General features: G+C 41.8%; 6 protein-coding genes across 8 annotated transcripts; 2 read left to right on the top strand and 4 right to left on the bottom strand.

Annotated features, from left to right (window-relative positions):
• The first annotated feature begins 573 nt into the window (after window positions 1-573).
• LOC115562401 (uncharacterized) lies at window positions 574-6,216 on the top strand. 2 transcript variants are annotated; one of them, XM_030383847.2, is made up of 8 exons: window positions 574-1,115; window positions 1,180-1,306; window positions 1,618-2,074; window positions 2,144-2,308; window positions 2,802-3,659; window positions 3,787-3,937; window positions 4,001-4,108; window positions 4,187-6,216. In XM_030383847.2, the coding sequence occupies exons 1-8, from the start codon at window positions 914-916 to the stop codon at window positions 4,741-4,743; spliced, it is 2,625 nt and encodes an 874-aa protein (XP_030239707.1). In that variant the 5' UTR covers window positions 574-913; the 3' UTR covers window positions 4,744-6,216. The 2 variants fall into 2 exon arrangements, with proteins under 2 accessions (XP_030239707.1, XP_030239706.1); XM_030383846.2 differs by having other exon boundaries at window positions 2,745-3,659.
• Window positions 6,217-7,678: 1,462 nt separating this feature from the next.
• amos (absent MD neurons and olfactory sensilla) lies at window positions 7,679-8,819 on the bottom strand. Of its 2 annotated transcripts, XM_089258390.1 has the most exons (2): window positions 8,650-8,819; window positions 7,679-8,471 (listed from the first exon to the last, which is right to left on the bottom strand). In XM_089258390.1, the coding sequence occupies exon 2, from the start codon at window positions 8,435-8,437 to the stop codon at window positions 7,835-7,837; it is 603 nt and encodes a 200-aa protein (XP_089114516.1). In that variant the 5' UTR covers window positions 8,438-8,471; window positions 8,650-8,819; the 3' UTR covers window positions 7,679-7,834. The 2 variants fall into 2 exon arrangements, with proteins under 2 accessions (XP_089114516.1, XP_030239709.1); XM_030383849.2 differs by lacking the exon at window positions 8,650-8,819 and having other exon boundaries at window positions 7,681-8,620.
• A 3,995-nt stretch (window positions 8,820-12,814) lies between these two features.
• LOC115562400 (solute carrier family 12 member 9) lies at window positions 12,815-18,062 on the bottom strand. Its single transcript, XM_030383845.2, has 8 exons — window positions 17,448-18,062; window positions 17,240-17,374; window positions 16,822-17,168; window positions 15,170-16,054; window positions 14,733-15,115; window positions 14,446-14,637; window positions 14,200-14,379; window positions 12,815-14,142 (listed from the first exon to the last, which is right to left on the bottom strand). Exons 1-8 carry the CDS (start codon window positions 17,725-17,727, stop codon window positions 13,701-13,703), a joined length of 2,844 nt encoding a protein of 947 aa, XP_030239705.1. The 5' UTR covers window positions 17,728-18,062; the 3' UTR covers window positions 12,815-13,700.
• A 194-nt stretch (window positions 18,063-18,256) lies between these two features.
• LOC108649322 (putative ATP-dependent RNA helicase DDX23) lies at window positions 18,257-21,099 on the top strand. The gene is made up of 2 exons (XM_030383848.2): window positions 18,257-18,672; window positions 18,727-21,099. The coding sequence occupies exons 1-2, from the start codon at window positions 18,455-18,457 to the stop codon at window positions 21,020-21,022; spliced, it is 2,514 nt and encodes an 837-aa protein (XP_030239708.1). The 5' UTR covers window positions 18,257-18,454; the 3' UTR covers window positions 21,023-21,099.
• Atac2 (Ada2a-containing complex component 2) lies at window positions 21,100-23,933 on the bottom strand. The gene is made up of 5 exons (XM_030383825.2): window positions 23,406-23,933; window positions 23,191-23,342; window positions 22,938-23,130; window positions 21,580-22,871; window positions 21,100-21,520 (listed from the first exon to the last, which is right to left on the bottom strand). Exons 1-5 carry the CDS (start codon window positions 23,798-23,800, stop codon window positions 21,165-21,167), a joined length of 2,388 nt encoding a protein of 795 aa, XP_030239685.1. The 5' UTR covers window positions 23,801-23,933; the 3' UTR covers window positions 21,100-21,164.
• A 1,020-nt stretch (window positions 23,934-24,953) lies between these two features.
• On the bottom strand, window positions 24,954-26,319 carry LOC115562370 (uncharacterized). Its single transcript, XM_030383793.2, has 4 exons — window positions 25,769-26,319; window positions 25,554-25,701; window positions 25,283-25,496; window positions 24,954-25,214 (listed from the first exon to the last, which is right to left on the bottom strand). The coding sequence occupies exons 1-4, from the start codon at window positions 26,220-26,222 to the stop codon at window positions 24,999-25,001; spliced, it is 1,032 nt and encodes a 343-aa protein (XP_030239653.1). The 5' UTR covers window positions 26,223-26,319; the 3' UTR covers window positions 24,954-24,998.
• Window positions 26,320-27,364: the final 1,045 nt, after the last annotated feature.

Here is a 27,364-nt window from a genome sequence, read left to right as displayed (position 1 = left end):
TGCCTCCAGCAAGTGGCTCCAAAAAATGCCAAAAATAATTTAAGGAAAATACCAAATTAATATCCTGTGTAGCATTTCCAAATAGTAAAGTACGCGCGTCATTTCAAAAAGGACTGTTACAAGAACTCTTTTAAATCCAACAACTAATTATTTGAAGTTATAAGACTATATATATCAAAACATAAACATTAAAATTCATTTACTACTTTATTGCTAAATTAAAGACCCATTTAAATATATCGAAATCATTTCAATTTCGTGGATGTGCAAAAAAACAATTCCATTTTATCTATTTCTTTTGTAGCCAGATTGTCACTATGCCCATTTAGTGTTGTAAATCGAACTTAGTTAGCGAACAGCTGCTGCGTTAAGGCTCTGTAATGTTTCCATAAATATATCAATATTGCATTTTTCAGAAAGACTGTGTCAGAGAGTAAAATATATTTATTTACTTGATATACAGGTAAAAGTTTTTTATCGACATTAATTTGTATTATTTGAGCCAATCAATTATTGCGCGCTGTTAGCAGTTAGCAGCTGTTAACATTTTAGGGTGCCCACATCTGCCAAGCAAAGCAATTAGTGTTGGTTAAAACATTGTTTGCTCACTTTGGTAGCATGTTCGCTTGAGATACAACTCCCAAGAAAAACAACAAAATTGGCAAAAACCGCGTGCAATTCGGTTAAATAAATATTCACAACATCTAAGCGCGGCTTCGCAGCAACATTTAAACAATATGCAAGCAGCTCGAGAGCGTCGCTTGACTGCCTAACTGTGGCTGAAAAAAGTGCGCGTGTTTGTGTGGCCCTGTGAAACAGTGAAGAAAAAAGTCGCCGCTGCCCCAGCGAGGGTAACTGGGCGCATATACAGAAAACTATACCCCAAAATAAATTGGCGCCATTGTAATGCACCATGAGCCAAACAACAACCTCAACAGCAACAAAAAGCGAAATGTCCAAAACAAATGAAGCCTTTGATGAGGAGCTATTTGAGACGCGGCTCGAAGCGCTCAAGGACACGCAGGAGTGCATACAGCAAATGTCCAGCTGGTGCCTGCAGCATCGCATCAATCACAAGAAGATCATCCAGTGCTGGTTGAACGTATTCAAACGAGGTGCGTACCAATACCTCATCCACTTATATTATAATTGTTAGCTAAGATCAACCTTTTGCCGCAGTTCGAGTCGATCATCGTTTGGTTCTGTTCTATCTGGCCAACGATGTCATCCAGTACAGCAAGCGCAAGCGGTACGAATTTGTTGAATGCTGGGCGACGGCGCTCCAAAGGGCCACCACTATGGTGCGGTAAGTAGAAAAACTAGTCGACTAACAGATACTCTATGAAATTATTGAACCTTTGTTGAGGCTTTCCTGCTGATTTCACTAAATTGGTTGTTTAATTTCTCAGTTCTTAAATTTAAAAACATTTTACTTTAAGATATTTTTAAATTTTTCAATAGAGTTTCCATAGTTGTTTGATTGCATTTAAAATAGTTTTCTTACTTCTTGAAATAATATTTTAACCATAATTTCTTATCGACCTAAATATACCCTGTATAAGTTAGAATTTATAATTATTTTTATTAATGAATAATTTTTAATTCCTTTTTGCATAGCGACGAACGTGTGAAGAGTAAAATCTTGCGCATTTTTAAAATCTGGGAACAGCGCGAAATCTACAACGAAGAATTTCTGAGCGATCTGAGCGGCCTTCTTAATATAGCGCCACCCAAGAAAGCCCCAGCCAGCGCAGATCCAAGTAATGAGTATCAGAATGCCACGCTCATTGCGCAAGTACGTGAATGTGTTGAGCTGGCCGAGACGACGGACAAGAGCATGAAGAAGCTACCGAAGCCACCGAATTTCGAAATCGAAGCCATCAAGCAACAGCTGAAAGACAAAAGCCACTCGGGCGACATCGAAAAGGAGGTGGAACGCTGTGTGGCCTTCATCAATGCGTACAACAAGAATCTCCAAAACGAGATCAAGAGTCGCAAAGCAGTGCTGGAGTCGATCGAGGCAGCCAAAAAATTCTACGAGCATCAGGGCCGTGAGGTTAAAGTTGTGGCAAGCGTAAGTTCACACAAAAAGTTGATAGATAATATACAAATTAATTAATAAATATATTTATATTAATTTCAGGCATATAAAAGCTTTGGCACACGCATTAAGATAGTCAAGCGGAAGCTGGACGAGGTTATACCAACGCTATCCAGTCCGATACCCTCACCGGATATCAATGCACCCTCACCGGAACGAGATGCAGATCTCCAGCTGCCGGATGAGAACAATTCACCGCTGGGCGTGGTAAGCAATAAAACACAATAAATATACATGTGCTTCATATTGTGTTTGTATTTTAGAAATGTAGAGTAAATGAGTACAGTGATCGCTCGCAAATAGCAACACTTCGCTTGAAGTAAACATTTTAATTTACAACTGCTTTGGGTTTATGTATAAATATTTAGATTGAAATTTATTTAATTTTCAGTATAGAAAACTTTCGAATTACAACAAAATAGTTAAAGTAGATAATACACAATTTTTACAGTTATTTAACCTGATCACGTTTTCCAAGCGATCACTATGCAATATTTTTTATCAATCAATAGATTATATTTTTGATGTAGTCTTAATGTACTTTATGTATCGAATAAAATTGGACAGTTTATCCAAGTTTTATTAAATGATTTTCTTTATCAATTCGCATGCTAATCTTTTTATTTTCACCACTAATATTCAGAATAAGGCGATATTGGGAAACCTCCTATATAGTTCTTCTGGTTTTTATGTTCCTCAGAACTTGTTCAGCGGCAGCGGTCTTAATGGATTTGCTAGCTATCTGGATGGCGGCCAGCTGCCGTTCGATATCAACGACTTTAAGCGTGAGTCGAGCGGCAAGGATCGTGGCAGTGCCATTGAGGTGATTGGTTCGCGTTCGGATGACGAGAGCTATACGCCCGGCTCCAATTATTATAAGCCCGAGCCGTTGAGCAGAAGCTACAGCAATACCAATGCCAACGGCAACGGCGGCAGCGTTATACCGGGCCTGGGTGGCAGTGGCAACGGCGGAGGCAGCGGCGGCTCCAGCGATGAATACAATCCCAGCCAGGGGGTCTCAGCCTATGGTGGTGTGTTGCCACCACCAGCGCCGCCCATATTCGGTGGCCCGGCACAAGAATATGCGCCGCCACCGCCGCCGCATCTTGGCTACGGTCCGTCGGATAGTCAGTATACGCCCGCGCCTTTGAGTACCAATCCGATGGCACCGCCGCCGCCGATGCCGGCGGCCATAACGGCGTCGGGCAGCGTGGACGACTTCAACAGCACCTGGGACATGAGCATGACCTGGACGCCGCACGACACCAGCCTGAACAGCAGCGGTGCCAGCTCCAGCTATACAGCACCGACGCAATCGACGCCGCACTCGCCGCCCCACTTCGAGCGCAAAGGCAGCAGCGCGCCCATTGAGTACAGTGAACATCATAATGTGTCTGCGCTGGGCGCACAGGATGTGGATCATCGAACGATCCAGCTGCCGCCGGCATTCAATTTTCGGGCCAAGTCAGCGCTGAGCGATGAGCAAACGCGGCAATTGGTGGACATTGATCATAGGAATTTAATATCGCTGACTGGTTCGCCAGGCGGTGCCGATAAGGTACAGTAAAGCCTGATTGTGTTTAAAGGCTTTTCAATGCAACTGCTTGTTATAGATTGCATTTGGTCTGGATTTGATTTCTGTAAAATCTCTTTGAGCAATTTAATTAATATTTATGCCTTTGCAGGACTTTGGCGTTGGCGATGTCGATTACCGCAAAGCGCCCAAAACGGAGGAGGCCGGCAGTGCTATACGCAGTCTGGGCAACAATTCACCCATGATGGCGCCGCCTGGCAGCTATGTGAAGAAGACTAGCTCGCCGCAGAAATCCAATGCGAGTAAGATCAAAGTCTTTTATCCACATACGACGGCATCAATTTAAATCCCATGTGTTCCTACAGGCTCCTCTTCGGAATCAGATCGGGTGGATAGCTCGGCACGCTATGATCCCGCAGATATGGTTGTCGATATGGACATGTCCGATGAGGATCTGGAGGAGTCGCAGATAGGTATTGGCAAGAAACGTTATTAAGAACAAAATCTCTTAGATTTAGTGGCAAATTTGACATGTAACCATTTCCATACAGAGCTCAATGCCAATGCGGAGCAGCTGCATCTAGACAATGCCGATGGTGAACTGGATGCCAATGGCGCCTTAACTCCCCGTCCCGTGCTGCTAGAAACGCCGCAGGACTTTCAATGGGATGCTAACAACAGTTTTCTAACGGCACCGGGCGCCGGCAACATGCAGGACATGCAGCAGCAGGCCGATGCACAGCAACAAATGCAACAGCCGCCGCCGTTGCCGCCACAGCAACAGCCATGGAATCAAATGCAACCGCCAATGCCCTGGAACGGCAATGAGGGCAACAATGGAGCGGCTGGTGTGCCGCCACCGCCGAGACCGCCGTTTACAGGCGGTCCGTTTTCGTTTCAGCCATTTGGCAACAGTCCTGATAATATGAGTCGCGGACGTGGACGTGGTCGCGGCTGGTCGGGACCGTATAGACCCAATTATCAACGTATGCCCGGCCCCTTTGATGGCGGACCGGGGCCAGGACCGCGTCCGTTCTTTCAACGTGGCGGCGGACCCATGCGCAACAATGGCGGACGGGGGCGCATGCGTGGTAAACCTTGGATGTAATTACGTATTATAGCTTCAATATAGCATACACATACACACACCCACGAATAGCCACACAAACACACACACGCGTATGGAAGTGCATAGTTTATTTTAGTTGTTAGTTGACTTTATCTCATTTGGATTTAGCCTTACGACACATATACAGCCCCCAACACACACACACACACACACGCGCGCGCGCTTAGTTTTAATTATCTTGCTTCAAAGCTGTGGATCGTTGGCTATTTAATAAACTATATAGAAGCCCACTTGGACGCAACAGTATGGACATCAAGCTAAATGCGAGCTATGTTTAAGCATAAAGTTTTATAATTTCCTGATATAAATACAATATAATATATATATTATATACATATATACGACAATTTTGCACCTAGTCCCCCTTCACGATTTTGTCTTGACTCTAATATATATATATATATATATGGTTAAAATTATGGCATGCATACCTAGTTGGGGTTATACTAAAAGAGATGCATCTGAGAATTTATAAAACAAATTTTTGGAGTGATTAGAACAGATTTGAAGAGTTTAATAAACTGCATCCACCATCATTACGATGTGAATTTTTGGGTTTGTCTGGGTCGTACCTCAATGAACTCTTGTTGCTTTTATGACAGAATATTTTGATTTCTTACAAACCCCCAAAGTTCTGTGCCAAATTTCTGTTTATTTCCCATGTGGCCTATAAGTTTTGAATGAAAAGTCAACGATACAAATCTCGATATCAATTGCTCTCACCCCACACAGACAAACACAAAGTAAAACACACACTTCAAGACTTGTTTAGAAACATATTACAAAAAATTTCCTTTAAGTTTAGAGTTGCCTTAGTTTATAAATATTATATATACTTTAAAAATATATATGTAACCTAACTTTAGTTAACTTCAAACATTGCTTTTAGTTTTCAGACCTAGACGTAAGCAAAAGTTTAATGTAAATAATATAAATGTAATTATTAAGTTAACAACTAAATGTATCTAATTGAGCTTTGGTTTTGCCAAAGTTTTACGCTCTTCACTAAATGTCTACATACAAGAAATATTTAAATTATAACCCTCTGTTCGGATAAAAAAAAGAAAAATCTCGTTTAAAGAATTTCAAATTAAATAAAAATTAAATTCTTTTAAACATTCACTCGAGAGTAAAGGGGCGCATCTGACAAATAAATATGAGCAATTCCTTTAAATTTTTCACTGGACTTAACTATGTGGAATGACTGAACGCACGTGTGTGGGCGTGACATCAAAATTGACATTTTCCAAACGAACTGCAAGACTGATCCGAGTTTCCACTTTGGAGTCCCAGAAAAGCATTCTACAGGGGCATTGCCGAACATAAGGGGGTAACTTCCAATCACAAATGAAATTCTCGAGCAAAAGAACTCTTATAATCTCTCAAGTACAAACTCTGCCATAAGCAAACCAAATATCATATCATCGTCACATGCCAAAGCCAAATAAGAAATGAAAAACTTGTGAAGAAATTAAATAGAAAATAAAACTTATAGTCAGTTGAACAGAAAAGTCATAATTGTATCAAAATAATATTAATTAATACTAGTTAATACATAGATAATACATATATATGCGTAAGTGTAATTAAGTTTAGTAATGTATATTTAGCTGTTTAAATACAAACCTTAAATGTGATATTTAAAATTGAAAAACCTTTTTTTATTTAATGCGCACAAATTGCAGTGCTCAAATCAAATTTCGTGTCCTGTGTCCTGTGCGGCACAGGATCTAAGGCAGCATTTAGTGTTGTTTACCTGTTGACGTTGACGGCACTTAATCACCTCCAGTTAGGTGAGCTGGTTCGCTCTCACTGTTTCTTCTTTTTGTTCGACATCGGAAGTCGGAACTCATCAATCGTCTGTCGGCGAGCTCTTGTTTTGACTCGGCTTATATTTTGGGGGCGTTACGCCCGCTGCTCAGCATATTGCGTTCTCAAGGACCTTTTTCTTTGGGTTTTGGGCAGGGTTACTGCGATAGCTGGAAATTGTGAATTAATGAGCCAAATCGTTGGGTTAAAATTTTTATATAGTATTGTATATGTGGAAACAGAACATATTTGCTGCTCTAATAACAGAGAGTAGTGGGTGATTTAGAATATTTGTTGTAGACATGGATTTATTTATAATAATTTTAATTGGAATGGTGTTTTTTTCATTCAAATTAAAATTTTATTATGATTTGAATGGATTTCGTAATTTCCTGTGAAGTATTTGTATTTGTATATGTTTTACAACAATTTAAAATTTTTTTATGATTTGAATGTATTTCGTAATTTCCTATGAAGTATTTGTATTTGTATATGTTTTACAACAATTATACATAAATAAATAATTCAGTATTTGCAATAAAAGTTATAATCAAGTTCAAATTATTTTAAACAATAATAGGAGAAAATATATACATTTTGTATTTACCATATATGAACATATATATGTAAGTAAATTATTAGTTATATTACGATCATCTATATTAATTTGGTCTGATTCGATAGCATTTCAGTTTAATAAATTATTTATTATTTATGAAATCAGATAAATATGTATTTTTTATTTTTTTTTTTTTCAATTAGAAACTTTTTGTATTTGAAAATATATTTGAAGGAAAATATGAAAAGGTTGCAATGGGGCTGTAAAGATATGGTTGTACTCCACGCCCCTAATTCCCTTTTAGATTATATACATACATATGTATGCATATACATATGCCATAAGGCAATACATACCTTAGGCAATGATAGATTTTAGGCATATGTTAGGATCTATATTTATTTTTGTTGTTTTGCTCTTCATCTATGTGTGTTTTATTCCACATGACAAACCTCCAACTCCTTAAATAATAATCAATCAAAATACATAGTCTTTGTGAAGGAGTATAGATAAATAACAAACTCAGTTTAGTATTCATTTTATCATTTTATATTTAGTTAACGCTCTTAAGATCCTAACTTATATACAGAAGTTTATCAGCTAAATTTATGAACTAACAGCCTTTAAAAGTTGACACTAGGTTCAAGTGTTGCAGCAACACGCCCCGGTTGCATTGATGCCCCCTCGCCAGCCCGCGCCCGCTCAGTAGTCTCTGGCGAGCAGCGTCAGCAGATCGCCAATGTACGCCTGCGCCATTTGCAGCGTCTCGTACTTGGAGAGTCGTCGATCGTGGCCCAGAGACGGCACCACATCTCTCAGCTTGTCGAAGGCATCATTGAGGCTGTTCATGCGGCGACGTTCGCGTGCATTGGCAGCCAGCCGACGCTTGCGCAGGACATCTTTGCCGCAGCTCTCGTGCTCCTCCGGCTCCTCCTCGCAGGAGGCACTCGGATAGGCATGCTGATAGTCGTAGGGTCTGCTGCGCGCTGTTTTTTGCCAATATTTCGCGGCCTTTGTTTGAAATTTGCTGGCCCCTGCAGATAGTTGCTGTTGCATCTGTTGTTGTTGTTGTTGCTGCAGCTGCTGCAGTTGTTGTTGTTGTTGCTGCAGCTGCTTGTGCTGCTGTTGGGTTTGAGCGCTGAGCATTTGCTCCAGCTCCAGCACGGCTGGCGTATCGTAGTAGAGCTCCAGAGAGCAGCTATTGGTGCCATCGGATAAGCTGTCCGCACTGCCGCTAAAGTCTCTGTCCTCGTGCTGATTCATGAACTGCTCCAGCTGCTGCTGCAAGTTGTCCTGGCCGAGCATGGTCTCCGTGGAGTCGGCCTCCAGGCTCTCGGCGCTGTAGTAGAAGTGCTCGATGAGCTCGTTGTTCGTCAACATGTTGTGCGTGTGTGCTAAGCCAAAGGATAACTGACTGAAGGCCAGGCCAAGCCTGAGCCTTAAATAGGCAGCACAAGCAGCAGCAGCAGAAGCAGCAGCAACAGTTGATGTTGATTGGCTGCTGCCGCTGCTCTTACCTGATTCGCTGAGCTCAGCTTGGCTCGGTCTGATCCTGTTTTCTACCTGGTCGGCATTTACCTGAGCGCAGCCCGTGCCCTAAATTGGCTTGCGGTCAAAACGTTTAATTGACACGGCAAAGCAGTTCGATTTGACCTGCCCGATACGTATAATATGTACATACATATATTTACTCATACATATTTATATATTCGTTATATATACTTCTTTTTTTTTACAATTTTAATTCGATATGTCAAACAATTGTTGCCAAGGTCACTTAGGGATCACACAAAGCCTTAAAGCCAGCCTTTTGTTATACGTCGCATATCTTCACATATTATATGAAGCCAATTCATTTATAATTTTTTTTTTTTTATCTTTCTTACCCTCGGCATTCTTATTGTGCTTTTGGCCAGTAGCCAGTTGCCAATTTAGTTTGCATGTTTGTGGTCTAGCGATCCTCCATCCAGTAAATGTTTTGCTGCACCAAACAAAAGAATTTCTCTCAAGTGCGGTTTTACTTTGTTGCAACTTTCGATTTTAGCCATTATGCTTTATTGGGTCAACTAAACTGAAATTATTTCGGGCGATTTCTTTGAAAACAGTTGCAGTTCATCGTGAGTAAACATAACTGTTTCATTTTTTTCACACGATCATGAGGCGTTCAAATTTACACTCATTTGCGATAAAATGTTTCCCTGGAGATGAAAATCTGTTTGAGATATGTACAAAAACTCTTTTATACTGTAGCTAGATCAGTGATTCATAAAAAAAGGTTTTTGCTTCTCAAGAAAAGGTTGCTCATGGTGTACTGTAAATTTATTTTAGGTTATTAACATGCTATTAATTTTTTTTCGTATATTAAAACTCGCATGCTGGTAGCATGACAAACATAATCTACATCTAAAAAAATAGGATTATTTAAAATGTTCTTTATTCTTCTTCTTTTACTCTTCCCAACTATTTGAGCAAATATCTATCAACAATTTACGTAGCTGTTCTGTTCTTAGGTTTATCAGACTTAGGATCTAGAAATAAACGTAAACAAATAAATAAACAATAAATAGATAAAACTAGTTAAGAATTTATATTGAATGCAAGGCTATAACAATATTTTTAGCCATATGAGTATTTCTAGACAGACTAAAATTGTTGTTTTGTATTTTTAAGCTGACATTTAACTCAATAAATAGAGCACTACGGTACGCCATAAGTATATATATAGCTATAAACAATTTATGAAAACAATATTGTATATTAATGCAATATAAGCAAAACAAGAAATAAACAAATATTTACTTTTTTTTTCGTGACTTTAATGGGTTGTATAAGTTTCATATACATATCTTTATAGTAAACGACTTGAACAAGAGTCAGCTAATGTATATACCTTTCCTGTGCTCTACTAAACCGTATCATTTAAGACTGTCAAATTATAAAGCTCATATATTTAATAAAAGGAAACTCGTAATGCTTAAGATACTTAAGATCCATCAATCTTACAAAAATATTATTTTTTATTTATAGGAAGAATTTCATAAAATACTTAAATCAACTTAATTTTTACTATAAGGCATTGTGGGGCTATACGTGGTTTCAATCAGCTGGCTTAGAACAAGGTAAATATTGGAATGCAAATATATTCCTTGCACTGAGGCACATATATATCTATTATATATCATATTAGAATAAAAGAGATCGTGTTATATGATTCCATCGTAGCCTTTTCGGACTGTACTCTAAGGACGACTTTCCTGTCTCCTCTAGCTGCATTTGAATGAATCTGTCTCAAATATTGTCTGTTGACCAAATCGTCATGCAATCTCTTGGCACCCCATGGCTAGCTGTTGCTAGTAACAGAAACTTATCAGTCGCCCACTTAACACTTCTGCTGCCTCGGCTGACGAATGGAACTGTGTTTGTGCGCCTTTTTACCGCTACCATTAAATGCTTATTAAGATATAGGTACATATATGTATCCTTGAGGCTCGTGTCTGTTAACAAAAAAAAACATACAAAAAGGAAAGAAAAGGAAAAGGACACAGATTACCCAACGGCAGTCGCAATGGAGTCATAAATGTCACGGCGCTATTTATGTGATGACAATTTATGATACTCATCAATAGGGACTGCCGCTCGCTCAGAAGGCGCTGCGAAGCTACCTGCCGTAAGGATCCTGCGAGCCGAGAAAAAAGGGTATTTAGTTGATTTTCCGTTCGCTTACTGTTTGTTTTCCACATCACGCTCAAGTGTCGATAAATTCTCATATAAACCTTGCAATTACCTCGACACATTTGGGCTATCAGAGACGCGTCTAACGGATATGCTGATACAGACAGAGACAGAGGCTGGGGCAGAGCTAGCGGCAGCGGCAGCAGCTTGTCGTGTGTCTTAGTTTATGTTTGTGTTCCTAGAAATAGATGCAATACCAATAATTAAATAAAAAACTATTCAAATTGTCGAGATATTTCGAAAACTCTAAGCTAATCCCATGAGCGACAAGCTGTCTGGCCGGCAGACAAAGCGAATTTTCGCCGAAACCAAAACCAAAATATTAGATCTGTATGTGCACAGAATATTAGCCATAATGCTGGAATATTACATGGTAATTTGCTGGCAGAGACAATAACTGCAGAACAATGGAAACTATTGCAACGATTGCATTGTTTGGCCCAACAAAAGGGCATGCTGGACAAGTGCACAAGCACTTGAGACTTTCCCAGGCACAAAAGAGAATCTTCGTCTTGGTCCTGGCAACAATCTCACGCAATAGTTGAACAATAGTTGAGCAACTAATCGCATTTTCGCAATTTAGCGCCAACAGCTAATCCGCTCGACGAAAACGATTAATCCTGGGCGCAGAAGGAAAGCAGATTATCATCAGTTGGCCTATTGTTGAGTGGAAATCGACTTGACTTGACTTGACTTGACTTTCGGGCCGCAGCACCGCCTACGCGTCTATTGTTTGCTATTTTGACAAGGACATGCAACTGGCCAACACGGCTGGGCAGGTAAACGACGCGTCGTACATGCTAATTGGAAATTCCAGTCAAGGCGTTGCCCATCTTTAGCTGATCTCTGAGCTATTCAGGCTATGCCACATGATTGGGTCAGAGCCGTTGGCTTTGGCGTTTTTAGGTCGTTTCGCCAGAAATTGTGCTGCATAATGTCGAGAGTTTTGCGGTCGCGTGGCACATCGATCAGCGGCTCATCATCATCGGGCAGCAGAAGCCAGAAGCCAGCCGAGCGTCAAGATCAAACGTCACGATCCATGCCGTGCCCTTTTGTCGGCGCATCTTTGTGTGAAATATCGGGACAACTCTTGCGGCTCTTGTGCATCATTTGTACATTTTAGCCATGGCCGGCGCTCAGACGCTTGTCTGTGTTTGGAATTGTTTTGGCCGTTTTCCATAGAAATGCAGCCAAGTGTTTGAATTGATTTCTCCCTACGTTTAATTAACCTTTCGTTGCGGCTGCCTTGAAAGTGGTCCAGGACTGATCGCCGTGGAAAGTAGTTCACTTAGATGAGCATGTGGATCATGGATGACTCGAGAGTATCATACAATTCCGAAATGGCAATGGACAGCATGATATGCAATTCTGGACTCACTATGAATCGCAACTATATCTTGATCTCCACTTGGGTTTCATTCATTCATAAAGTGAACTGTCACTGTTCAGTAAGACGAAGTTTATATACTCTTTATATTTGTTTAATATTTATATCTCTCGAATGAAAATATTACATAATAATAATGAAAAAAAAAAAAAAAAAAAAAAAACAGCAAAAAAGGAAAATGTTTTCATTTTGAATAATTTCCTAAAAGACAAACTTACTAAAATTCGGATTTAATACATTGTATTTTAAAACAATAATAAATAATGTTATTTAAAAAAAAAAAAAAAAAAAAAAATTCTAAAATTCGGGAAAGTCTAAGCTGAAAAATATTCTTTAAAAAAAAAGTGGTTTATTTTAAATAAAATAATAATTCCTTTGTTGAAGTTTTAGGAATAAAAAGTTTCAAGAAAATTCGAATTTCTTGAAATAACTTTGAAGTGATCTCTAACTAAAAGAAAATGGTTTTTAATACAACTCCCATAGCAATCCCACATTAAGCGATCCCAAATATCTCGTATAGCAACATTGACTCAAACACTTAATCATTTACATTAAAATATATGTATGCAGGTATGTTTATTATGTTATTGGAAAGAATTGAATACATTTCTCGTAAAATTATAAATAAAATATTTATATAAATATATACGGGCGACTCACAGGCACAACCACAATTAACTGGCGAAACAGAAAAATATTTATATACATATATATATTTATGTGCATAATTTAAAATATGTCTAGCTTGAAAATTTCGCAACAGCTAGATGTAAATTGTGCGCTGTGAGTTGCCATAAATATGTGGAAAACTAATTACTAAAACAAATGAATAATTTTATATAAAGTTTTGCTTTGTGAAACTACGTTTTTTTTTTTTAATAATACTTTTTGCTATAATAGAGAGCGGGTTCTCGAATCACAAAATTTTTAATATCGAACAGAGCAAAGAACGTATATGTGTATATCTATGTAGTTCCTATGGGTAACCGTTTGTTTGTCTGTTTATCTATAAGTGGTCCGCACATATGTGTGAAATATTGTTGTATATTCGTATAAAAGTAGGTGTTAATTTGAGAATTTACTGATATGATAATTAGTACAAAGTGTTTCGATGATATTACAGTGTTTTTGTTTTTTTGTTATTTAAAATAAGTTAAAATTAAACATGATTACGTTATGCCCTTATATGTTCTATAGCTTTCAGCCTACGGACAACACAAATACTCATATATTAAGCAATAGCACAGAGCCCCAGAGGCTTATGAATTTGAGAAAGAGAGCGAATGTATTACGAAATCGGTTTCATCCAGTTTTAATGTGCGGCTTGTTGAAGTCCATTATGTGTTTGTGCCGCGTATGCAATGCATTTGATATCACTGTGCGCCTGCAATCTCCAGTACGAGCGAATCGGAGAATGAGAGTTGTTGTCGGTGTCTGTGTCGCTACAGCTTAGAGCGTAGTCGAGGTCACAGTACTGACGCCATGCACCAGAATGGTCGGCGGCAGCTCGGCCGTTAACTCGGTGAGTAGCTCTATGTAGCTGGCACTACGATCGCTAAAGTCCGTCAATGAGGGCTTTGGCGGTGCAGCCAAGTAAATGAATGATAGAGCAGTCTGATCGGAACGATCGCGTATTATTTGATTAACACGCTGCATATACAATAGCGAATGATTGAATTTGTCCTCGGCTATTTCATCGCCATCGTCCAACAATGCTTCGTCCGCTTGCGACGTAAATTGCCTCAGAATGCGTGCATGTCGCGTGAAGTCCGAGTTCCGGCTCCATTCCTGTATCTCAATAATTTCGGCATTAATACGAAGCTCCTTCAACGTTTGCTCCAGCTTCAGTTTGGAGAATATGTCCATTTGGGGTGCTTGCGTATCAAAGGTGCTGCAAATCAACTCTCTTAATACATAAATCTTTCGTACAGCGTAGAATTGTATTTACCCCACAGCGCTCTCCTCATTCGTTTCGCACAGAAAGATGCGCACTCGCAGATGCTTCCACTTGGCCAACATGATGACCGCCAATTGCATCATGAACAGCGAGACCATGTCAAAGGGATCGCCAGATGTGGGATTGAATACATTAATGGGCCACACATCTATATACTTCACATGTTTGCTTCTGTAAATTGGAAAATGTTCAATAAAGAATCGAAATAGTTTGTTATCCATTTCATGCCAAACGCACATGGTAATGAAATTCTTGTCTAGACGCTGAAAGTTGCGGCACAAGCACAGATTCTTCTTCATGCGCAGAGTATCGCAAAGGATTTGCACATATTCCTGCACCTCAAACTGTTTCGGTTCACCATCACGTCGTATGGGAAAACTGAGTGCATCGCCCTCATTAAAGTCATCCGTTTTATAAGGGGAGGTGCCACTAAAATGTAAAGACAATTATTAAGAAGAATCTCAATAGATATGGACTATCACGAAATACATATTTAAGATATTCACCTATTTAATACCACTTACTTTTGAAAGAAATCCTTTGGTGTCTCATTGTCGTAGAAGCCCAGAATAATGGTATTTGGCTTCATGGCGCCAATGCCGGACAGGCGTATTAAATGCTGAACCCCTTCGCGAATGCTGCGACTGATGGTCACCTCGGTGAAGGCCTTGACACGCATGTGGTCCAGGAAGGACCACCATTGCTGATTCTCGACGGCATCTTCGACGCCATTGCAGTCGCCAAGCTTGACGTGGCCAATGATGTAGAGGCCGCTCTTCTTCAGATCGTTGACAAAGTCCACAAGTGGACAGCAGGAGCGCGGCGAGGAGACCAAGAGTAGAATTTGTGGACGCCAAAATTTGACGTGATCTTTGCGTGGATCCAGCATAAGCAGATATTTGCGAACCTGCAAACCAGAACATCAAGCAAAAGATAATTATAAATTGCATGCGTAGCTCACCTGGTGGAACATCAGAGCTTGGGAAATGGAGCCCCACTGCGCTGCCTGCGTGGCTGGGGAGAAGAGATGCAGTGCAATGACCAGGATCAAACACAATATGATGCAGGATGAGGCATAAATTGGATTGATGACGAACATCATGATCAGTGTGCCCAGCAAACCGACGAGGCAGGTGTGCCAGGTGAAGTATTTGAAGAGTGGCCGAAAATTGGGTGCACCGGTCAGCTCAATGCCCAAACAGGCCAGATTTGTGGCCAAATACGAGAGCATAAACAGGACCGAATTAATTTGGGCAATAATATTGAAGGAGCCAATCAGCAGAATGCATTCGACCAGCACCCAACTGATGACCACAGCGCAGATGGGATTGCCCTTCCAGGTGCCACGGAGCACAAAGTTCAGCAGCGAGCCAAAGACCTGATCCTTGCTGAGCGCCTCCAAAATACGACTGGAACCAATCAAATTGCTCAGCCCTGTCGAGAAGGTGGCGGTCAGAATGCCAATGGCTGTGAATGGGGGCCACAGATTGACGGGCATCAGGAACAGATAGTTGTTCTGCATGGTCACATACGGCGTGGTGCAGCTCATCAGGAATGAGAGTATGATATACGAGACGAATGTGAAGCAGACGGCAGACAGTGTGCCCCATGGAATACTCTTCGAGGGATTCTTCAGCTCCCCGGACATGTTTGCACCAGCCATGATGCCTGTAACGCCCGAGAAGAGAACACCGAACGTTGTTGAAAAGTCCACATTCTTGTAGTTGGATGTGTAATCCGTGCCGTAATGTGAGCCCAAATTCTCTCTCAAGGTTTTGCCACTAAGCCCCGTATACGGCAAGAATTTCGTAGCATTCATAAGCGTATTCACTACCGGCACAGGAATCTGTCGAATAGAGTTAAATTATCGATATGTATATGTTGGTATGTATGTATTTTAATATGTGTATACTAAACAGAGATAGCAGCAGCTTATGGCATTTAATTGATAATAAACATGATACTCTTTAATTTGAGAATGTGCGGGCATTTTAGTTTGTTATCAGCTGCATTCAAATGATTCATATAGCGCGTCATTTTTGTGGCCAGCACATTTTTTCAATCTGCTAGCACATGTACAGTGGAAACTCAATAATATGGAAACTGATATTATAAAAGTAATCAATAATATGGAAACTGATATTATAATAATAGTAATAAATACAGCTAATTAACCTATCTGATTCATGCTTATAAGGCCATTCGCTTATATAGTATATAATATATTATATATATCGACATAAAATACTAATAAATAAATATATAAAAATAAAATGGCATTGATACAGAACATTTATAGAGACTAGCGACTGTAGCTAAAGCCTAATGGGACTTACTGGAGCAAAAAAGAACAAAAGTGACCGATGCCCAAATTAATGCAAGCTAGTGTTATCTTTGCACAACACCCATTATCGCAAGTTGATGAAATTAGTAAATATTATCTATGTCAAATATCACATAGTTTTTTCTGCATAACAATGCGTTGAGCTGTGCTCCGTGCTGGGATTTTTTGTTGTTTCGGAAAGCGAAACTCTGATATCGAATATAGAGATTGATAATTCTAATGAAGCTTTGCATGATTTTCTGTATGATTGAGTGAAAGCCCCCGCTTACCGTATCGTTGGTGGCACCTACGATCAGAAAACTGATATATGTGGCGAAGAGGCAAACGGTTACAGTGGCCAAAATAATCACCGACGTTTTGGCAAAGAGAGCGGCGCCCACCAGGCAGACCAGCAGCATACTTGTATTGATGCCGCTGCTAATTAGGAAGCGCCACCATTTGCCATCGGGAAGGTGGGCCCCACCTTCATTAATGAAATGGCCGCCGGGTCCGAAGTTATCGATGATGCCCTCTGTGCAACCGGATATGGCCATGGCGCAGCCCACCACATTCGCAAAGAAGAACAGGGTGCCAATAGAGCCGCCAAATTCGAGGCCCAGAGTGCGACTAATCATGACTAAAATGTATGGGAAAATTCTTCCAGTTATAAAATTCAAATGATTTCTTTTACCCCATACGGTTACTCACAGTAGACGCCGCCGCCCTCAACAGCGCCATTCGTGGAGATGGCGCAAACGGAGGCGACCGTAAATAGTAGAATTGCGTACGCGATGAGGAACTGCAGTAGCGTGACGTATAAGCCCGCATTCCCCACTATGTAACCTGAAAGCGAAACAAATATTAAAATAAAAAAGCGAGAGAGAGCTGGGGCCATCAATTATGATGTCACACTCACCCACACGTATGAAGACCAGAGCACTGAACATGGACAACGCCACAGGGCTGAATACGCCCGCAAATGTGCCTAGTGTACGTCCGTTGCGTTCCGGATCTTGCATGCCAAACTCTACATAGCCATCGCTCGATTGAGGCGTCATGGGACGTGCGCTCTCCGTGCCGCCTCCGTTGCCACCACCAGCACCAAAGAGCGAGCCAAAGCTGCGAAACATATTCGAGGCGCTGCCATTGCGTGGCGCTGCAATCGGCGCAGTTTCCTGATCTCTGCTATTTCGCATAACAACTGCTAAATGCCAGCTGCTAAGCTGGAAATTAAGAGAAACGCACACACACACACACACACACAAAGGGTTGGTGCTGTACGCCCACAATTGGCGCAAATCAAGCGAATTACTTGATGTGCAGTATTTGGGCCGTTTCACAGCCTTTTATTCTTTTGTTTTCTTTTTTTTTACTTTTTTGTATGTTTTTCGTTGACTGCTCCACTTGTAGCTGGCGGCGCGTTATTTGTTTGTCTGTTGCCACAGAGAAAACACGCAAAACTGAGTCCCCCAAATGCCCCGCAAAGGCCGAGGCTCCAATAACACAGCTGGCCGACGCCATTATTTATGAGACAGTATTTAAATACTCAAATTGAGTATTTTGAAGAAGTTTGCGAACGGTCTCACTATTGAAATGTGAGAAAGAGAGAGAGAGAGAGAGAGAGAGTGCGATACTACACGAATAACTGTGAGTTTCAATATCTGTAATCTATATAACTGACTAATATCTATACTTATACAAAAAGTAAAATAAATAAAACCTATTTTTTATTTGTTGCCTACATATATTCTCTTTCTTCATGCATCACTCGGCAGTCACTGTGACTTGTGTTTACTCACGACTGCACCGGCGCGCTGTGGCAGAGCTCATCTCTAATTTCCACAATCTGCTGTTGTTGTTGTTCTATTTCACCAAACGTTTAGCTGCGAAAAATATTTCTTTTTGACGCTGTTTATTTGTGAAATGGTGAATGATAAAAAGCGACGTTCGCGCTCCCGGGAGCGTTACAGAGACGAGCGTGGCGTAGCCACAGCCGACAGAGATCGGGAGCGTGAGCGGGAGCGCGAACGAGAGCGGGAGCGACAGCGAGACAGAGATGTGCCGAGGCACAGAGAAAGAGATGCGCGCGACAGACAAATGGATAGAGAAAAGGATCGACGACAACGACGATCCCGTTCCAGGTAAGTTAAATAAGTTAAAAAAAAGTATGTGATAAATAATAAATCAATTTGCAGGGAGGACCGTGCCAGACGTAGTGGACGCTCACCGGAGCGTCAGCGTCAGGTGCGTGAAAGGTCGCGGGAGCGTGGATCACGTAATGGCGAGCCTGAAAAGAAGCCCAAATTAGAAAATTCTGGGACAGTGAAAGGCGAAACGACCGACCCATCCAGTAAGCCAGAGGACGAACAAATGGATACCAAGGGCGATGGCAAAGTAAAAAAAGAACCTCTATCGCTGGAGGAGTTGCTGGATAAAAAGAAACGCGAGGAAGAGGCGCGCAGTAAGCCCGTTTTCCTTACCAAAGAGCAGCGAGCCGCTGAGGCACTGAAGCGTCGTCAAGAAGAGGTGGAACGCCTGCGTGCTGTCCGAGATGCTGCGCGGGATCAACTGCAAGCGAGCAGCAGCAAATCAATTACCGGCATAGCCACAGCATCTGCATCCATGCCGGTGGCCATGCCGCCGCCAGCGCCCGTAAAGCCGGAACGCCGCGAACGTGGCGGAGATCGAGGTGACCGTGGCGGTGATCGGGATCGTGACAAGGACAGCAAACGTGTTGAGGATCTAACGCACAAGGATAAGGAAAAGGAACTGGAAGCCATACGCGAACGTTATCTTGGCATTGTGAAAAAGAAGCGACGAGTGCGCCGCCTCAACGATCGCAAATTCGTCTTCGACTGGGATGCGGGAGAGGACACCTCCATAGATTACAATAACTTGTATAAGGAACGCCATCATGTGCAGTTCTTCGGGCGCGGCAATGTGGCTGGCATCGACATTAAAGAGCAGAAGCGCACACAGAGCAAATTCTATGGCGATCTGCTGGAGAAGCGACGCACCGAAGCGGAAAAGGAACAGGAGAAAGTGCGCTTGAAGAAGATGAAGCGCAAGGAGGATAAACAAAAGTGGGATGATCGCCATTGGTCCGAGAAGGACAACGACGAGATGACCGAACGCGATTGGCGCATCTTTCGGGAGGACTACAACATTACCATTAAAGGCGGCAAAATACCCAATCCCATTCGCAGCTGGAGTGAGTCCGGCTTCCCGCCTGAAATCATTGAAATCATCGATTCGGTCGGCTACAAGGAGCCGACGCCCATCCAGCGACAGGCTATACCCATTGGCCTGCAGAATCGCGACATTATTGGCGTTGCCGAGACGGGCTCTGGCAAGACTTTGGCGTTTCTTATACCGCTGCTTTCGTGGATTCAGTCGCTGCCCAAGATCGAGCGTTTGGAGGATGTGGATCAGGGTCCTTATGCAATTATTATGGCGCCCACGCGTGAATTGGCCCAGCAAATTGAGGAGGAGACAATCAAGTTTGGCCAGCCGCTGGGCATACGCACTGTGGTCGTCGTTGGCGGCTTGTCCAGGGAGGAGCAGGGCTTCCGCTTGCGTCTGGGCTGCGAAATAGTTATCGCCACGCCGGGTCGTCTAATTGATGTGCTTGAGAATCGGTATCTGGTGCTCAATCAGTGCACTTACATTGTGCTCGACGAAGCAGATCGTATGATTGACATGGGTTTCGAGCCGGACGTACAAAAGATTCTGGAATATATGCCGGTGACAAATCTAAAACCCGACACGGAGGAGGCCGAGGACGAGAAGAAACTAATGGAGAACTTCTACACAAAGAAGAAGTACAGGCAGACGGTGATGTTTACGGCGACAATGCCGCCAGCTGTGGAGCGTTTGGCACGCTCCTATTTACGTCGTCCGGCCACAGTGTATATCGGTTCTGTGGGTAAGCCGACGGAGCGTACCAACCAAATCGTTTACATGATGGGCGAGAATGACAAACGCAAGAAGCTCATGCAAATCCTGTCGGCCGGCATTGAGCCACCAGTTATCATATTCGTCAACCAGAAGAAGGGTGCCGATGTGCTGGCCAAGGGTTTGGAGAAGCTTGGGTACAACTCCTGCACGTTGCACGGGGGCAAAGGGCAGGAGCAGCGTGAATATGCTTTGGCAGCGCTCAAGTCCGGGGCCAAGGATATACTGGTGGCCACTGATGTGGCTGGTCGTGGTATCGACATCAAAGACGTATCGCTGGTCATCAACTATGACATGGCCAAGTCCATTGAGGACTATACGCATCGTATTGGACGTACAGGTCGCGCGGGCAAGACGGGCGTTGCCATATCCTTTGTTACCAAGGACGACAGCAGTCTGTTCTACGACCTAAAACAGTGCGTCACAGCCAGTCCCGTGTCCGTGTGTCCGCCGGAGCTCATGAATCACCCCGAGGCACAGCACAAACCCGGCACAGTGGTCACTAAGAAACGACGCGAAGAGAAAATATTTGCCTAAGATTGTAAGGAAAATAATTTCGAAGTTATTCTGGATTATTAAAAAAAGCCCAAACTTGGCAAGAAAAGAAAAAATCATTTTAAATTGTTTGATCAGTTTTTATTGTTTTATTTCAGCAACTTTTGGCGTATGCTCAGATTACTCATCTCATCAATCTCAAAAAGAATGCATTTCGACTCTGCTTGGAGTCCATTGGTAAATACTTGTCATAGAAATCGAGGATCACTTCTTCAATCTTGAAACCAAACTTCTGATACAACATTACTGCCGGATTGCTGGCGGAGACATGAAGTGTAATATCCTTGGACATGCAAGTCTGAATGAGATGGTACAGCATAAAGGTGGCTATTCCAGCACGCTGCCAATTGTGGCGCACGGCCATAAAGGAAATGTACGCCTCATTGTAGCCCACATCCGGCACCAGAAAACCACATCCAATGACCAGCTTTTTATAGAGCGCGACCACGCTGTAGTCCGGATAGCTGAGGCAGTCACTCACTGCAACAAACATGGAGATTAGCCTACGTACTAGGTCAACTGTGACTGCACTAACTCACCATCGATACCCGGCCAGAAAACGCTCTGGAGCAGCGCATTGACTGCTGGTATATGCTGAGGGCGCACGTAACAGAAGTCTATGGTGGAGCGGCTGGGATAACATCGATTGACGCGATGCTGAAGCTCGCACATCAGACGCAGCCAAGGCGGACCCATACTCTGGCTGCGATATATGAACGGATGCAGGACACGCTGGGTGTATGGCGATTCGAATAGTTCGTATTCGGTGCTGCCGACAATGCGGGCATAAAATGAACTGCGGTTGTTTGGATTGCCCTGCTCGAGCAGCTGATAGCGATCTAAAATTTGCGACTGCTGCTTCGCCAGCTGCAGACGGGCACGCGCCATGGGATCTATGTGCTCATCCAGATTGAATATGGGTCGATTATGCTCCCGCTTCCACTTGCGCACGCACATCTTGCGGTAGAGCCGGCGCACATAGGCGGGTATATCACTCTGACTTTGCTGGTCGAGCATGAAAATTTTGTGCAGTTGGTGGTAGAGCTGTTGCTCTTCATGTAAAGTCATTGGACGAAGCTGTTGCTGTGGACCTTCCTGATGCGAGACCGGCTCGATTGCCGTCTCCTGTAGCCAGGGCCAGTTTCGACGCGGTTGCCTTAGAAAGCCGCTTGGCTTACAAGGCTCCAGATTGATGTTGTCTTTAGCTGCTGTCTCCAGGTGCAGATCATCCTGCTCTTCTTTCAACTCCAGCGGCTCCTCCTTGATTTGTGACTGCTCCTGCTGTTGCTGCTGCTCCTCTGCCTGATAATTCGTCACCTGTACTATGCGCGGCTGATACGTGTTGCTCTCCTCCGTCTGCTGCTCTGCCTCCATGGGCTCCTCTTCGCTTTCAGAGCTGCTGGACGACAGCTTTTGCTGTCCAGCCTTCGTTTCCATTTGTGTCTCCATCCTCGTTTCCGTCTCGGCTGTAGTCGCAACAGACTCTGCCGGCGGCAAGACAAAATTATGTTCCAGGTCAAACAGGCTAACGCCGTTGCCGGGCGTTTCCAGTGGTACTTCGAGCGGCGCTTCCAGTAGGGCATCTGACATGAAAAAATCTCCTTTGCAGCCAGCACCAATCAACGGAGGTGGCATAAACATGCTAAGATCATCGCCACCTAAGCTTTCGGCCAGAAAATCCATCAGGCTTGCCTGAACGCTGCTGAGCGACGGTAGCAATGCGGCCGCCTCTGACTCCTCTGACTGTTGCAGCTCCTCACGTTCCTCCTGTTGCTGTGACTCTGTTGGTTGCCCTACGATTGGGAACTTCGGCAGGCGACCCATGTACGGACTACCAAAAAGATATGTTTAATTTTATAAATTTCTGTATACAATTCCAAAATTTATATTTGCTCACATGGCACGCGCACAGCCCTCGCTGGGCGGCGCAGCCGGCAGACGTTCTGTAATTTCCTCTGTTATGGTATGGGTTGGTTGGATGTCGCTCAGATGATCCGTGACAGATAGATCGCTGCTGCAACTGGTCTCATCCAGTGCTGGTAAGCGACGATCCGTGCGGAACTGCTGACGCTCTAACAGTCGCTGCTCATCTGTAAAAATATAATTCCATGAACACTTCGTACTTATTTCGAAGTATAAAATATGTTTACATTCAGCGCGCACGCTGCGTGGCGTTAAATTCGGTTTAGCCAGTTTCCACCAACCATGTTCCAGGCACACACTGACACCAGACTGAAAATACTCGGGGCTGTTGTGGGACAAAGCGCCCGAAACAGAACCTGCCCATTGCTTTCGACGACGTCTGTTGGTTATAGTTATCAATTAGCCGTTGATTTTCATCTGCCATTAAACTAAATTCACTTACACATGTGGCTCAAAAATGTAGTTCCAGTTCTTGTCAACAAAGCTGATGATGTGCGTCCGCCAGTGGAAATATCCGTGATGGCTCAAGCCCTTCGATTTGAGTGATAAATTATAGAGAGTCAGCGTCAACACTAACAGCCAGGGTATGCGTTGCCGCACAAAGCGCTCCTTGGGAACTACTTCGCCTGCATCTTGCTCGTTGCGTACGCATTTGATACACGTGAAATCGAAGAAGACATCACCGAGTAAATCACCAGGCGTGCTGGCATGTGGCAGACACTTGATGTGCACGCTCTGCTCACATTTCTGACAATCCAAATAGTTGTCATCCTCTATAGCAGCCTGGCAATAGCTACATCGGCAATTTGTATCGTCAGTCGCCTGAGAACGCGGCATGGCAAACGCTGAACAAATGTAAACAGCTTTTTCAATAACAATTTGTTGCGCCGCTTTCTTAAAATGCGCTAGAGGTGTTGCCAGACTGGTAAAAATACCAAAAATTGTGCCCAGCGATGCCAGGCACGTGCAGGCACTTACAGTAACAGCTTTTTCCTGAGTATTTATATCTTTTAATGAATGACAATTCCAGCTGCGTATTTCAGCTTCAAAGTTGTGGATAACGCATTCGCTGTACAATTATTCAATCTTATGACATCGATACCGTAGCTGTGAGCTTTTGTCAAGTCACGGAACCAGCTGTTCATAAACATTATCTTGTGCTAATCTTCTAGTATTTTATTTTGGGCTAGGGTTTTAAAATGTTCAAAAGCGTTTCAAAATATGCTTCGCTGCGTTTTGCAATATTTTCGCAAATCAGTTTTAAAAAAATTAAAACAAATTTTAAATGGCAAACTGAAATTCTTGTTGGTAGAACCAACATGTTAAGAAAACACAAATTAAAAAAGAGTAATGAAGCGGTATGAAATGATTTGAAAAGGTGGTTTAACACAAAGCAAATCTGATTCGATTGGCACGCCAATATTCAGTTATCACGGTAAGAGCTTTCAAGAGTTCGCTCTTCCTTTTCATTTCAATTTCAATTTTTGTGCACTGCTGCCTTGTACTTGCATACACAGCTCAGGGAGAGCGAGAGAGAATAAGAGTAAGCGCATAGCTGTATTTCAGATGATAAGGCGTCTATTTCGTTTGAGCGCAATAATTGTCGTACCATATTCACTGCTTAATCCTCAAGAGACCTAGCCGAGAAAATACATAAATTGTATGTGCATATGTTCATACATATATACCTACATATGTATGTATGTATCTTATAGGTAATACAATACTTGTAGGTACATACATACATTCATACATATGTATGTACATAGATGCATGTTTGCGTGACAGTGCTAATCAAAATTCATAATTCGCTAACGATTCTAGACATTTCTCTTCAGGACAAAGGTCTATAAAATTGTAGTATTTATATTTTATTAAAATTGCTTGCCTTTCTTCAATATAATTTCTGGAAAAAACTCGAATTTATGTCAATGTTAACATCACAAAATCAAAATTTAAATCAAATTATACATGATTTTCATTTAAAGATAATTATCTTAAATCTGGTTATATATATATTTATAGCAATAGCTTTTCAATCCTTGTATTTATCATTGACAAATTTAATATACTCCTCGTCGAGAAAGCCGTATTTGTTTTGACCCACATGCCGCTCATACGAAATGCAATTGCTTCGTACGCTAAAGACGTAGGTTGTGTATGGACAGTCGTCGTCAGCCATCAGATTCTTGATCTTGCAGAGAAAACTGTGCAGCAATTGCAGACGTTTGTTCAATTTAGATTCATGTTTCTGCAATGGCGAAATAATTGTGAGACTTTAGTCTTTTACACGAATACAAAAACTTTAGAAATGTTCACCTTATATAAGTCAGAAACTTGAATTGTTTCAATTGGCTGTGTTACCAATGCTTTTTCATTGAAGTACGCCAATCTGAGCTGCTCGATGCCGGCGAAATGGGCTTGAAAGAGCCACTCAGGTTCAACTATCTTCTCACGCGAATAGTCATTGTTTTTCATTTGACGAACTTTGGCCATTGTAAAGCGCAGCTGCTTAAGTACCCCTGGATCTTTTCTATATGTGTATTAAGTAGTACTTAGAAAAGCTCTGATAGTTTGTGAAATTGCTTACAAATCGCCTAGCGGCTCTGTATTATCGACGCCCGCAATCTCAGCCGAGTAAAGTATCTTAAATATACCCAGATGCGCGCTGAAGTTCACATAGATTTGTTTCCGCTGATCAAGCCGTTTCTTTACATCGGGTAGATCACCTGGCGTATCTAGGATGGACATATAAATATATGTATGTTTTTTTTCATATCGACTTTGGAATCATCGTAAACTTACCAACAAATAAGTTCTTGCGTAGCTCATATTGATAACTTTCACGTGGTGAGGGGTTTAATGCATCATTAAGAGACTTAATATAAATACAATCCTTAAAATGTATGGCCGCAATTTTAGTATTGCGGCCGAAATTGATTTGTTTTAAAGCGCCACGAGTTGTGCAAATATCAAATTTTGGTCGTTGATTTTGCGACATGATGTAGTGCAATGTTTTTTGTTTCAGATAATGAACAGGATCTGATATGCTAAAGATCATATCTTTATAGCCCTTGGCCAAGTCGATTGGATACTCATCAGGGTTGGGCTGACGGTAAAAGCCAATGCATTTTGGAATTATAAGTATTTGTTCGTCGACATCATATGTTGTCACGTTATGCAATTCAATATTTCGCAATTTCACGTTAATATCACTTAGTATGTTCTTATAGCAAGCTAATACCTTTTTTTCTGCCATTGCAATGGATAATTTTTGGAAATTTGTGCTTTCCGTTTGCAAACTGTAGTTAATATGTGATAATCAAATATGTATATGCAAATTTACAATAATATATTATAACCACTCGTAACTCAAAGAGTCTCTGATTCAATTTATCGGTAGAGCTTGCTTAAATACGAAATTGACGCTTATCAGAACTCAAATGAATATAGTATATACAATGTACGTACATAGGCTTATTCGCTTTATGCTCTATTCGGCACTGTTAAAATCACCCGCTTTTTTGCAATTTGTGCGCGCGAATTCATGTTAATCACTTGTTAAATCGCCAATCGTGGGCATCGCGACGCGTTAACAGAGCTTTCTGTTAACATCAAATTTAACGCTTCTGTTGTTTAGTCGTGTTTAACATTTAACAGTGCTCGTAATAAAGGGGAATCCCGTAATTTTCGTAAATGCTCTGCTTCGTAACATTTCGTATCGCTCAAGTCAAACACATCGTTTGCTTGAGTTAAATGAAGCAAACTGTCTTTTGCGTTTGTATGGGTAATTACACGCAATGCTTGCTTCTTTTTGCATTTATATGAATGTATGCATGTATGTATTTACTTGCACACGAAAGCAAAGATCATTTCTGTTGGGTTTTTAGTCAAACTTTTGCTGAAAGTCTTTGGATGAGCGAAATCGTATCAGTCTTTACGCGACACTCATTTGAATGAGTCACACAAATGCAATGCGTCTGACCGAAACCGATTCTAAACAAAACAAAGAGAGCCGCTCAGAGCGAGATCGTGTCTGCACAATCTTTTCGGTTATGTTACGAAGCAGAGCATATACGAAAAAATGATCAACTCTCATTTGCGAGCTCTGCATACACACATACATACATATGTATGTATATATTTTCCCTTGAGCAAAGCTAACGACCAAGTGTTTCGTCGCGAAAGATGTACATACATACATATGTATGTACATACATTAATATGCTCTACACATACATACATATGTACATATGTAAATGTATTTTATTTTTTTTTTATACTATTGTGATGAATATTTTTGCAATTTCAAGTATTATTTGGGCTTTTAGCTTTAAAATATTTATTAATTCTAAATATGTTAGTCACTGTAAAAATTTAAATACATACATTCATACATAT

The sequence above is a fragment of the Drosophila navojoa genome, chromosome 3, assembly GCF_054131105.1.
Source record: "Drosophila navojoa isolate 15081-1374.11 chromosome 3, UAZ_NAV_1.0, whole genome shotgun sequence".
Taxonomy (NCBI): domain Eukaryota; kingdom Metazoa; phylum Arthropoda; class Insecta; order Diptera; family Drosophilidae; genus Drosophila; species Drosophila navojoa.
Note: the sequence above shows the minus strand (reverse complement) of the source record. Positions and strands in the feature narration are given on the sequence as shown.

What these genes read in the sequence shown, in the direction of transcription:
- LOC115562400 (XM_030383845.2), bottom strand. Translation starts at nt 17,727, where the DNA reads ATGCGAAATAGCAGAGATCAGGAAACTGCGCCGATTGCAGCGCCACGC. An exon ending in CCAAAGGATTTCTTTCAAAA is followed by an intron (nt 14,638 to 14,732) that starts GTAAGTGGTATT and finishes TTTACATTTTAG; the next exon opens with TGGCACCTCCCCTTATAAAA. An exon ending in AATGAGGAGAGCGCTGTGGG is followed by an intron (nt 14,143 to 14,199) that starts GTAAATACAATT and finishes GTTGATTTGCAG; the next exon opens with CACCTTTGATACGCAAGCAC.
- Atac2 (XM_030383825.2), bottom strand. Translation starts at nt 23,800, where the DNA reads ATGCCGCGTTCTCAGGCGACTGACGATACAAATTGCCGATGTAGCTAT. An exon ending in TACATTTTTGAGCCACATGT is followed by an intron (nt 23,343 to 23,405) that starts GTAAGTGAATTT and finishes TATAACCAACAG; the next exon opens with ACGTCGTCGAAAGCAATGGG. An exon ending in GAGGGCTGTGCGCGTGCCAT is followed by an intron (nt 22,872 to 22,937) that starts GTGAGCAAATAT and finishes TCTTTTTGGTAG; the next exon opens with TCCGTACATGGGTCGCCTGC.
- LOC115562401 (XM_030383846.2), top strand. Translation starts at nt 914, where the DNA reads ATGAGCCAAACAACAACCTCAACAGCAACAAAAAGCGAAATGTCCAAA. An exon ending in AGGTTAAAGTTGTGGCAAGC is followed by an intron (nt 2,075 to 2,143) that starts GTAAGTTCACAC and finishes TATTAATTTCAG; the next exon opens with GCATATAAAAGCTTTGGCAC. An exon ending in CGCCAGGCGGTGCCGATAAG is followed by an intron (nt 3,660 to 3,786) that starts GTACAGTAAAGC and finishes ATGCCTTTGCAG; the next exon opens with GACTTTGGCGTTGGCGATGT.
- amos (XM_030383849.2), bottom strand. Translation starts at nt 8,512, where the DNA reads ATGTTGACGAACAACGAGCTCATCGAGCACTTCTACTACAGCGCCGAG.
- LOC115562370 (XM_030383793.2), bottom strand. Translation starts at nt 26,222, where the DNA reads ATGGCAGAAAAAAAGGTATTAGCTTGCTATAAGAACATACTAAGTGAT. An exon ending in ACGCAAGAACTTATTTGTTG is followed by an intron (nt 25,702 to 25,768) that starts GTAAGTTTACGA and finishes TGTCCATCCTAG; the next exon opens with ATACGCCAGGTGATCTACCC. An exon ending in AAGTTTCTGACTTATATAAG is followed by an intron (nt 25,215 to 25,282) that starts GTGAACATTTCT and finishes TCGCCATTGCAG; the next exon opens with AAACATGAATCTAAATTGAA.
- LOC108649322 (XM_030383848.2), top strand. Translation starts at nt 18,455, where the DNA reads ATGGTGAATGATAAAAAGCGACGTTCGCGCTCCCGGGAGCGTTACAGA. An exon ending in CAACGACGATCCCGTTCCAG is followed by an intron (nt 18,673 to 18,726) that starts GTAAGTTAAATA and finishes ATCAATTTGCAG; the next exon opens with GGAGGACCGTGCCAGACGTA.